At 32.7% G+C, this 12,647-nt stretch overlaps 2 protein-coding genes across 2 annotated transcripts; one reads left to right on the forward strand and one right to left on the reverse strand.

Annotated features, from left to right (window-relative positions):
* Window positions 1–3,847: 3,847 nt before the first annotated feature.
* Window positions 3,848–5,600, forward strand: LOC124935660 (GTP-binding nuclear protein Ran1A-like; the record flags this gene model as incomplete). The annotated part of the gene is made up of 7 exons (XM_047476077.1): window positions 3,848–3,950; window positions 4,105–4,161; window positions 4,264–4,381; window positions 4,674–4,763; window positions 4,851–5,030; window positions 5,146–5,223; window positions 5,319–5,600. Coding segments are annotated over 7 exons (696 nt in total), but the record flags the coding sequence as incomplete, so codon positions are not given.
* A 616-nt stretch (window positions 5,601–6,216) lies between these two features.
* On the reverse strand, window positions 6,217–7,001 carry LOC124933617 (late embryogenesis abundant protein 2-like). The gene has a single exon (XM_047474050.1). The coding sequence runs from the start codon at window positions 6,970–6,972 to the stop codon at window positions 6,466–6,468; it is 507 nt and encodes a 168-aa protein (XP_047330006.1). The 5' UTR covers window positions 6,973–7,001; the 3' UTR covers window positions 6,217–6,465.
* Between the last annotated feature and the right edge of the window lie 5,646 nt (window positions 7,002–12,647).

Here is a 12,647-nt window from a genome sequence, read left to right on the forward strand (position 1 = left end):
AACTTTAGGTAAAAGGAAAAAGCCAGATAGAGATGCAGTGTTAACTTCAGATAGAGATGAAATGTAAGTTATCGTTGTTGCACTATTTTCATTTACTGTGTCCCTTGTTCATTGTGGATCTATTGCAACGTTAATTGTCTCATCTTGTTTATTCTTCATTGAATCAGTTCTTTATTTTCTGGTATATGATTAACTGTCGATATATCTATACCATTTTATGAAGCAGAGGTATTAGGAAATGATTAACTCTTTGTTTATGAAGCAGATGTATATGATTAACTCTTTGAAATTTAGGTGAGTGGTATTAGGAAATAGAGAAGATAACAGAGGTATGAAAAAGTAAAGAAAAACTCACAGCCAATATATTATCAACCTCACTTTGTATTCTTCAGTTTAAACAATCAATCAACTGTTATGAAATAAGACAGGAAGAAAGACAGTTGAAGGGGCTGAACTTGTAAGTCTATTGTCTTGTGTTTAATACACTATTGTATTGTGTTTTGTACTGTGTTGTCTAGTGTCTTACATTTTGTTGTCCTTGTCTTACACTAAACTATGTTGTCCTATGTTGTTACGGTGTGTTGTCACTATACTACGTTAACTTTATTGTGCTGTGATATTTGGATGCAGATTTTTCTACCCATAGGTTATGATTCTCATTTTTATTTGGTCGTTTACAATACGAAGTCGAACACAATGGATATCATTGACAATAGGCCACTCCCGAAGGGTATAGATATGGGTTTAAAGTACGCAGTATTAAAGACTATTGGATGCAAGTTTTTGAACTTTGTTGCGGATATAAAGTTGAGCATTTTGACACACTCTTGAAATGCGTTGCAAGGCTATTGAAAATGACCTGGCAAGACGTAAGGAATTATAAGGATTGTGGAGTATTCTGTATGCTGCACATGGAGACATACAAGGAAGATCCGAAGTGGACTTGTGACATAACCTGAGCAAATGCGAGCAAGAATATTCATTGTCTACGAATCCAATACCTATCGAGGATTCTACAATCCGATTCTAACATTTATCGGATAAACTTACAATACAAGACCAGAAAGTTGTACAAAACCAATTTAGCCAAAACAGTAATGTAATGATTTTATTTTAGTATAATTAAAACATTTACTTTTTGAATAGTATTGTTAGCTGATCAGCATCTTTCTCTTCAATCCAAAACTATTATTATATTATCTATATGTGTGCTTAATTCAATTCAATGTAATGGTTTATATTTATAAGTGAATAGTATTTTTAGCTGATCTCTTAAGAATGGTTTGTCAATTTGGGTAAAACATGGTTTAGAAAGAGAGATTATTATTATTACTAGCATTTAGTCCGTGCATTTGCACGAGTAATAATATAAAAAACCGTGAAAAAAATTACGGATAACATTTTTAATTTTATTTTTAACCGTTTTAAATTTATGGGTGGGTCAACACATAATCCGACCCAAGTATCCATTTACTCAACATCATTATATATTAGTTAGTTAAAAAGTTGAACTTATATTAATATTAAAACGTCCCGCATTTATCAAATTTGGTGTTTGAATTTAATATATAAAGTCTTTGTACCCTAGTTGGTTAAAGAGTTGTACTTGTTTTGTTAGGTTGCAAGTTCGAAACATACCTCTAGCATTTTTAATTTTATTTTTAACCGTTTTAAATTTAAAAACGGGTAAACCCACAATCCGACCCAAGTATCCAAATTAACCACAGCTCTCGACCCGGCAATTCGGACACTTTAAAAATTAAGCATCATTATATATAATCATTATATATATATATATAGATTAGTTAGTTAGTTAAAAAGTTGAACTTATATTAATGTTAAAACGTCCCGCGTTTATCAAATTTGGTGTTTGAATTTAATATATAAAATCTTTGTAGCCTAGTTGGTTAAAGAGTTGTACTTGTTTTGTTAGGTTGCAAGTTCGAAACATACCTCTAGCATTTTTAATTTTATTTTTAACCGTTTTAAATTTAAAAACGGGTAAACCCACAATCCGAACCAAGTATCCAAATTAACCACAGCTCTCGACCCGCAATCCGGACACTTTAAAAATTAAGCATCATTATATATATATAGATTAGTTAGTTAAAAAGTTGAACTTATTTTAATGTTAAAACGTCCCGCGTTTATCAAATTTGGTGTTGAATTTAAAATATAAAGTCTTTGTAGCCTAATTGGTTAAAGAGTTGTACATGTTTTGTTAGGTTGCAAGTTTGAAACATACTTCTAGCATTTTTAATTTTATTTTTAACCGTTTTAAATTTAAAAACGGGTAAACACACAATCCGACCCAAGTATCCAAATTAATCACAGCTCTCGACCCGGCAATCCGGACACTTTAAAAGGTTGCAAGTTCGAAACATACCTCTAGCATTTTTAATTTTATTTTTAACCGTTTTAAATTTAAAAACGGGTAAACCCACAATCCGACCCAAGTATCCAAATTAACCACAGCTCTCGACCCGGCAATTAGGACACTTTAAAAATTAAGCATCATTATATATAATCATTATATATATATATATAGATTAGTTAGTTAGTTAAAAAGTTGAACTTATATTAATGTTAAAACTTCTCGCGTTTATCAAATTTGGTGTTTGAATTTAATATATAAAGTCTTTGTAGCCTAGTTGGTTAAAGAGTTGTACTTGTTTTGTTAGGTTCCAAGTTCGAAACATACCTCTAGCATTTTTAATTTTATTTTTAACCGTTTTAAATTTAAAAACGGGTAAACCCACAATCCGACCCAAGTATCCAAATTAACCACAGCTCTCGACCCGCAATCCGGACACTTTAAAAATTAAGCATCATTATATATATATAGATTAGTTGGTTAAAAAATTGAACTTATTTTAATGTTAAAACGTCCCGCGTTTATCAAATTTGGTGTTGAATTTAAAATATAAAGTCTTTGTAGCCTAGTTGGTTAAAGAGTTGTACTTGTTTTGTTAGGTTGCAAGTTCGAAACATACTTCTAGCATTTTTAACACCTTTTGGACAGAAACATCTCTTTCACATTATCTGACAAGCACCTTAATTTTTTTTCTCATTAATATTATCTCTAAAGAGGCACATAACTTATTATTTGAAACCCCGCATTACGTAGCATCTGGAGCAAGACGATCTTACGAGCAGTTTTACATAGATTCTTCAAATGAAATTGCAGAAATTTGAATTCTTTATTTTCGAAAACAAGTTTTGGAGACGACGACACAATTTATTGCAATGTATTGTACTCACGTTATCATATTTTTGATGATGATCCTGTCTCTCATTATTACTCATCAAAGATCACAGCTAGAGATACACAACAACAACAAGGATCATCTCTTCCAAATTCCTCGCCAAACATAGATTTGACTATGGAAACTGAAATAACAATCTTTCAATAATATTATTCCTAAAAATAATTGTGAAGCTGAATCTCATTTAACACTAATGTTTATATACATTTAATTTACTAACAAGAAAAGTAAAGCAACCCCATGGCCCAACAACTGCTGCTGCGCATTTTTTTTTAATCCAAGAGTAGGCCCATAAATAAATAAATATGCGTAAGGGGTCCGCGATACCTTTGACACGTGTATGGTTTCTATTCAAGCGGAGAAATGAAGCGGGATCTCATCGGACGGCGCACATCTTCGCGTTGAATAAAAGCAGTAAGTAACACGTACTATTTATACTTAAAGAGGCAATCAGCGCATCTATTTCTGCCTCATTCTTCTACTCGTTCAAATTTTGAATCCTTCTCCTCATCCTTCAATCAATCACAAAAATTACCCATGGTAGTTTCTCTCACTCTCTCTGAATTTGTACTATTTCTTCATGTCCATCTTTAACATTTAGTTTTTCATCGCAGGCACTTCCTAATCAACAAACTGTCGACTATCCGAGCTTCAAGCTTGTCATCGTCGGCGATGGCGGCACAGGTATCTGATTGCTCTCTATTTTCTTCATCTTTCATTTCTTCCCAACTAATAATATTGTTATAGAACCTATCTTGGATTCTCCAGTATTTTCATTTGCCTCTTATTATTAGATTTTATCTTTATATGATATGATTGTTTGTTCTGAATACAACAGGTAAAACAACTTTTGTTAAACGCCATCTCACTGGAGAATTCGAGAAGAAATACGAACGTAAGCAAGCAGCGCTATCTCTTCTTGTTTTTGTTTTTCCTTATTCTTCTTTTTATCTTAATTATGCAAACACATATTAACATCTTCTCGCTTGGTTTGCAGCGACTATTGGTGTGGAAGTTCATCCATTGGATTTCACCACGAATTGTGGCAAGATAAGGTTCTACTGCTGGGACACTGCCGGCCAAGAGAAATTCGGAGGTCTAAGAGATGGTTACTAGTACGTTACCCACTGTTTTTACTTCTTCCTTGTCAATTCTTTTTTATTTTCTACTCAATCCAACTTATCTGTCATAAGATGTTATATTTCTGTTAAAGACATGCAATCTTTAGATAACGATTACTCAACTAGATAGATAGATAGATATCAATACTATTACAAAGCCACTTCACTTATAGTAACTTATAGGGTGGGTGGGTGGGTCGGTCGTCAAAGTCTTAATTGTGAAATATTTAATAAATAAACAAGTCAATACTACCCTACCCAGTTCATATTCTTTTCAATATTGCAGTATTCATGGACAATGTGCAATCATAATGTTTGATGTTACTGCACGACTGACTTACAAAAATGTTCCTACATGGCATCGGGATCTTTGCAGGTTTGTTTTTATAACAATTATATGTATGAAGCACATAAGTTTTATCTTTATTTAATAAGAAATATTGTTATATCTTATAATCATTAGGGTTTGTGAGAATATCCCGATTGTTCTTTGTGGAAACAAAGTTGATGTCAAGAATAGACAGGTCAAGGCAAAGCAGGTTACCTTCCACAGAAAGAAAAATCTTCAATACTATGAGATTTCTGCAAAGAGTAACTACAACTTTGAGAAGCCTTACTTATATCTTGCTAGGAAGCTTTCAGGGTATGAATGGGTTACTCTTTTCTTTTCTTCTCAAATTCATGCCAAAAAGAGTAAAATAACCCCAAGTATGTTCGTTTGTTGTTTGATATCATAACTTCTCTGTGACATGCCACAGTGATCCGAATCTTCACTTTGTTGGGGAAATTGCTCTGGCGCCTCCAGAAGTTGCTATTGACATGGCTGCACAACAACAGTGAGTTTTTTTCCCTCACACGTGAACTGATGTGTAATATTATTTGGTATATAGCTTCTTGAATGTAACTTTATGCCCGAAATAACTTTCTGCAGGCATGAAGCTGAGTTGATTAATGCTTCCGCACAGCCTTTACCAGATGATGATGATGATCTGTTTGATTAGAAGAAATCTTCTGAACGGGCTTTTCCTCTTTTGGCCTGCCTCTTCTTACTTAATGAATGGGATCCTTCTTCTGTGAGCACGCCTTACCTTCTTCATAAGAGTGGGCTCAATTTATCTTTGACTACAGCAATTTGGTTTGATTCTTGTTCGTTTGTATAAACTGCTATGCTGCTATTTCCATAAAAAGTCATCATCAGTTAAATGTCTTTTAACATGACCAAGAATCTTCATAAAAAAAATTGTACTACTACTACTGCACTAATTGAAACCTCCATATAATACCCATATCATCTTCTAACAAACGATCTACAACTATTTATCAAAGCTTAAACAGCCCTCTAATCTAAACAGTTCATGGTTTGAAAGTAGAACGTAAACCGAATATTGAAATTACCAAAAGCACCCAATCCACCCATTTGGGGCTCATTCATAAACCGAATCGGAGTAAAGCCAACCACATGCCCGGATCCTCCAATTGGTTTAACTGAGAATAGTCGAACGGTTCAGGTGTCCGGTTTTTCCAACAGGTAGTCGTCAGTCTTAACCGACAGATCCCTAATAGTATTATTGTCATTTGTCACTTTTCTAGACTTTTTTATTTATCATGGGTTAAAATATAAAATTATTCTTTAACAGAAATATCGTCGTAGTACATGCTCTGGTAAAAACCAAGATTTATATAAAATAATGAAATCAAGATAGGTTTGTTTAATAAATTTGAAAATAAGATAAATCTAGATCTTTAAATAAATAAATACCCATGCTATACATGACAGTTCCGGTTTCATGAAAAAACATATATATATAGGACGGTAGATTATAGAGTTATAAATGAAAGAAAAAAAACTTAAAATTACGATCACAAAACGTTTTGTGGTCGACCAAACAAAGCACATTACATCCATGATGAACATGTATATAGGTAATCTAGAACATGTTCTTATCTTCAAGATAGAAAAAAGAAAGAAAAAAAAAAAGAAAGGAAAGACTTCACTTGTTTTTAGCAGCTAGCAACAAGTTGGTACTGTTACAATTTATTTATTCATAATAACCCCTCCTCCTCCATCACCAAAAGTATCAGTAGACCACCTTCTTAGTGTTGGTCCCGGCGGCGGCGCCGGCATTGGTTTCATCATCTTCCGCCATCCCAAAAGTATGTTTCACAGCGTCCGCCGCCCCCTGCGCCATACTCCTCACTTGCTCACCGGTCTTCTGCAGAACACCGGCGGTCTTATCCTTCCCAGCTTGTGCAGCTTCTTGAGCCGACTCCGACATCTCAGAGGCCTTCTCCTTGGTCGCCTGAGCTGCCCCTTGGGCTTTCTCCTTGGTCGCCTGAGCTGCATCGGACGCCTTGTCCTTGGTCGCCTGAGCTGCATCGGACGCCTTGTCCTTGGTAGCCTGAGCTGCTCCCTGAGTCTTGTCACCGGTCTGAGACGTCTTATCCTTAGTCGCCTGAGTCTTGTCGGAGACAAAGCCCTTGGCCTGTTGGGCCTTGTCCTTCATCGTATCGGCCATCTGTCCTGTTTTCTCCTCAACTTTGCCTTTGGTTTCGCCGGCCTTGTAGCTTTGCTGGTTTGATGCCATTGTTATCTGAAAATGGAACTATAGCAGTAGTAGTAGATTATAATACAAGTTTTTTTTTTTTTTTTAGAATATTAGAATTGTGAGTGAGTGAAGGAAAGATGGCAAGAAGGGTTCATCTTATAGCGAATACAAGCACTCCGGTGAGCGAACACGTGTCCATCAGCTCGACGCGTGGTGTACCACGTGGCTTTCATCCACATACAGCTTTCAATAACTCAGCTCAAGCGGTGACAAAAGTTTGTATTCTTGTTTCTTAAGCAACATCGATTTATTTATAATATTTTATATAATATCAATTTTTGTAATTATTAATAAAAAAAATTATAGTAGTATAATTGTAATATTATTGCATACATTATTTAAAAAATATAATATTATTTTTAAAAAGTACATTTTATTTAATTATAATGTATTATAAAAAAAAGAAGGTAAATATAAGCTGAAAAATATATTTTAAGAATTTAAGTTTATATTATTTAAATAACTCAAATTAATTAAACATGATTCCACACTTTTTTATTTTTTTTATTAACTAAAATATTTAAACACCTTCTATTTAAAATTTTATTTTATTATTATTATTATTATTATTATTATATATTAACACATTTAAAAAAATATCATATTTTTCATTCCTATTTTTAGGAATGTTCTAGATTTCCTAGCTCATTTACATATTTTATTAGAAGTAAAAAGATAGAAAAAAAATAGACAAAGGTTGAGACAAGGTTGAGACGCTATACTTTTGAATTTATTTTATTACAAATTTACTGAATCATAATAGACTGAAAACTTATCTTAGTTTTTCTTTCAATCGGAGCGGGTGAAATACGGAAAGTACAGAAGGAAAAAAAACACTGGTGACCATTTTTACTGTTTTTGGACGAAAATGTCCCAGTTGGGACACGCAACCTGAACACAATTTTTAGTTTTTTTATTTTTCAAAAAAAATTTAATTATGAAATTTTTTTGGACGAAAATGCTCCAGTTGCGTCACGCAATCGCGAGACGAAAAAAAAAATTCTTGTTGCGTTACGCAAATGTACAATTGTCATTAAAAAAAAAGGGATCACCAACACTATTTAAATTATCCGACGTACAATTGGTTATTCACCCTATCAGTGGGGTCATTTTCAGATTTTCCCTAAACCTCTCGAACAAATTTGTTGGGATAAAAAAATATAAGGAAGATAAGTTTAAAATAAAATAAAAAATGAAGTATTATTATTTTTTTATTATTTAATCATACCATTTGGTAAGAATTATTATTTTTTTTATATATAATATAGTTATATTTACAGTAAAATGTATTAGTATTATTTGTTTGATTGAAGAATTTTATATCTACATTAATATAACAGGTATAATTTATACCTTAAATTAGGTATAAATATGTAACTGTCTACTCATTTGTTTTTTTTTTTCCTTTTTCACAGAAAAAAAAATAATATAATATCGGTTTATAGTATTAATTATTTATTAAATATTTATATAATTATAAGGGTTAAATTTTTATATATAAATAATATAATCATATAATAATAATATTTATTTAAAAAATATATTTATATAATAATTATATATTATTTTTTATTAATTTCAATATAATTAATAATAAAAATACATATAAAATAAATATATTAATTTTTATATAATTAATAATACAAACTACCTGTAAAATAAATATTAAAATAATAATTAAAAATAATTTATATAAATATAAGGGTAAAATAGTCTTTTACACTTTTACTACTTTTTTATACCACCAACCAAACAAAAAATAATAAAATTTATATTTATTTTTACTCTCAACCAAACACTATTAACTTATATAATTTATACCTTCTAATACCTTATTTACAATTTATACCCTTCACAACTTATGCCTATATAACTAATACTATATACCAAACACTATCTTACATTACTAATAAATATATAATCAAGATAATTTTTTTTCCTATCTTAAACTTAAATAACGTAATTTATAACTTTTCATATTATTCTAATCAATACCATAATTAATTAAAAACATTAATTTCAACACTCCCCTTAATGTTTTTGTTGGTCATGCCCAATATATCTCGTAAGTAGATGAATTTGTTCAAAGGAAGTGCTTTAGTAAAGATATCTGCAAGTTGATATTCGGTCTTTACGTGCTTGATCATCACTTCTTCATCATCCACTACTTCACGAATGTAGTGATGTTTGAGGTTGATGTGTTTTGTTTGACTATGTAATACCGCATTTTTCGACATAGCAATTGCCGATTTGCTATCGCAAAAGACAAAAGAGAACCGTAGCCATATCTTGTTTCTCTCCCATGTCTTCTAAAATCTTACTTAACCAAACCACTTCTTTGGATGCTTCGTTTGCCGATACGTATTTGGCTTCAGCGGAGGATTGTGCAACTCTCTCTTACTTCTTCGACGCCCATAAAAAATACCTGAACCGAGTGAATAAAAATATCCGGATGTACTTTTCATGTCATCCATGCTTCCAACCCAATCGCTATCACAGAACCCAAACAACTCAATATCTTCACTATCATTTCTTTCAAACATGAGACCATCACATTGATTACATCTCCTCCTGCGTAGCAATACAACCATAAACAAATTAGATCCCAACCCTGCTTGCACTCCTGATCTATATGCTATAACCAGTGTCTTGTCATATTTCTCTATTTCTCTATAGCTCTTCCCTCTCCATTAAGAGATAGCAACCTGTAGACATAATTCATTCATTCTTAATTATTTACACCACCACCAACATTTTTAATTAGTCACAAGTTTTATATGCTTAAGATCTCAAGTTGTTTCAGACAATTGTGAAGTTTAAGCCCTTAGTCATACCTTGAGCGTCGACAAAAGCGAGAACGATGAGTGAGAAAGGAAACTCCGGTGGTGTCGGTATGAAGTAAGAACGACGAAGATGTATAGTGTTCTGATTGATGCTTCGAGAACACGAGAGACACTCCGAGCGAAGCCAAGCGTCCGGTCCGGCGACAAAGCAAAGGTAGGCAACCGAGCAAGGGCAGGCGACCGGGCAAGGGCTACTTTTAGGTCTGGCGAGCGAATGGATTTCACGAAGGTACGGCCAGCGGCTGGATTTAGCAGAAATCCTATAGGAGTCGCCAATAGGGGAAATTTGACGAAATAACCCTGATAATAGAGATATTTTCAAAGAGAGATGATACAAGAAGCGACTCTGGGAAACGAAACAAGAAGCGACTCCACCTGGCATGCCAGGTAGGTCAAATAATAATTAATTTTGTTTTCTTTTTCCACGTAGAATAATCCCCCTCAATTCAAACTCCTCTCATTTCCTCTCAACCATTCTCTCTCTTCAATCTGGAAACGCTCAAAATTCTCTAAACAACCCTCTCTTCAATCTTCAATCCATCTCTGCTAAAACTCACTCCCATTTCTGATCAACAACCATCTCTTCAATCTTCAATTTATCTCCGCTAAAACTCACTCTCATTTCTGATCAACAATACTCTCTTCAATCTTCAATCTATCTCCGCTAAAACTCACTACCATTTCCGCTCAAACTCACTCTCAAATCTGTTTAAACCCTAACCTAAGTATCAGCTCAAACTCTAACCCTAAATATCCGCTCAAACGGAATCCGCTCAAACAATGATAGAGAAGAACAAAAAAACTTTAGGTAAAAGGAAAAAGCCAGATAGAGATGCAGTGTTAACTTCAGATAGAGATGAAATGTAAGTTATCGTTGTTGCACTATTTTCATTTACTGTGTCCCTTGTTCATTGTGGATCTATTGCAACGTTAATTGTCTCATCTTGTTTATTCTTCATTGAATCAGTTCTTTATTTTCTGGTATATGATTAACTGTCGATATATCTATACCATTTTATGAAGCAGAGGTATTAGGAAATGATTAACTCTTTGTTTATGAAGCAGATGTATATGATTAACTCTTTGAAATTTAGGTGAGTGGTATTAGGAAATAGAGAAGATAACAGAGGTATGAAAAAGTAAAGAAAAACTCACAGCCAATATATTATCAACCTCACTTTGTATTCTTCAGTTTAAACAATCAATCAACTGTTATGAAATAAGACAGGAAGAAAGACAGTTGAAGGGGCTGAACTTGTAAGTCTATTGTCTTGTGTTTAATACACTATTGTATTGTGTTTTGTACTGTGTTGTCTAGTGTCTTACATTTTGTTGTCCTTGTCTTACACTAAACTATGTTGTCCTATGTTGTTACGGTGTGTTGTCACTATACTACGTTAACTTTATTGTGCTGTGATATTTGGATGCAGATTTTTCTACCCATAGGTTATGATTCTCATTTTTATTTGGTCGTTTACAATACGAAGTCGAACACAATGGATATCATTGACAATAGGCCACTCCCGAAGGGTATAGATATGGGTTTAAAGTACGCAGTATTAAAGACTATTGGATGCAAGTTTTTGAACTTTGTTGCGGATATAAAGTTGAGCATTTTGACACACTCTTGAAATGCGTTGCAAGGCTATTGAAAATGACCTGGCAAGACGTAAGGAATTATAAGGATTGTGGAGTATTCTGTATGCTGCACATGGAGACATACAAGGAAGATCCGAAGTGGACTTGTGACATAACCTGAGCAAATGCGAGCAAGAATATTCATTGTCTACGAATCCAATACCTATCGAGGATTCTACAATCCGATTCTAACATTTATCGGATAAACTTACAATACAAGACCAGAAAGTTGTACAAAACCAATTTAGCCAAAACAGTAATGTAATGATTTTATTTTAGTATAATTAAAACATTTACTTTTTGAATAGTATTGTTAGCTGATCAGCATCTTTCTCTTCAATCCAAAACTATTATTATATTATCTATATGTGTGCTTAATTCAATTCAATGTAATGGTTTATATTTATAAGTGAATAGTATTTTTAGCTGATCTCTTAAGAATGGTTTGTCAATTTGGGTAAAACATGGTTTAGAAAGAGAGATTATTATTATTACTAGCATTTAGTCCGTGCATTTGCACGAGTAATAATATAAAAAACCGTGAAAAAAATTACGGATAACATTTTTAATTTTATTTTTAACCGTTTTAAATTTATGGGTGGGTCAACACATAATCCGACCCAAGTATCCATTTACTCAACATCATTATATATTAGTTAGTTAAAAAGTTGAACTTATATTAATATTAAAACGTCCCGCATTTATCAAATTTGGTGTTTGAATTTAATATATAAAGTCTTTGTACCCTAGTTGGTTAAAGAGTTGTACTTGTTTTGTTAGGTTGCAAGTTCGAAACATACCTCTAGCATTTTTAATTTTATTTTTAACCGTTTTAAATTTAAAAACGGGTAAACCCACAATCCGACCCAAGTATCCAAATTAACCACAGCTCTCGACCCGGCAATTCGGACACTTTAAAAATTAAGCATCATTATATATAATCATTATATATATATATATAGATTAGTTAGTTAGTTAAAAAGTTGAACTTATATTAATGTTAAAACGTCCCGCGTTTATCAAATTTGGTGTTTGAATTTAATATATAAAATCTTTGTAGCCTAGTTGGTTAAAGAGTTGTACTTGTTTTGTTAGGTTGCAAGTTCGAAACATACCTCTAGCATTTTTAATTTTATTTTTAACCGTTTTAAATTTAAAAACGGGTAAACCCAC

Source organism: Impatiens glandulifera, chromosome 4, assembly GCF_907164915.1.
Source record: "Impatiens glandulifera chromosome 4, dImpGla2.1, whole genome shotgun sequence".
NCBI classification, from domain to species: domain Eukaryota; kingdom Viridiplantae; phylum Streptophyta; class Magnoliopsida; order Ericales; family Balsaminaceae; genus Impatiens; species Impatiens glandulifera.

Excerpts from the sequence above, each read along its gene's own strand:
- LOC124933617 (XM_047474050.1), bottom strand. The coding sequence starts at position 6,972 with ATGGCATCAAACCAGCAAAGCTACAAGGCCGGCGAAACCAAAGGCAAA.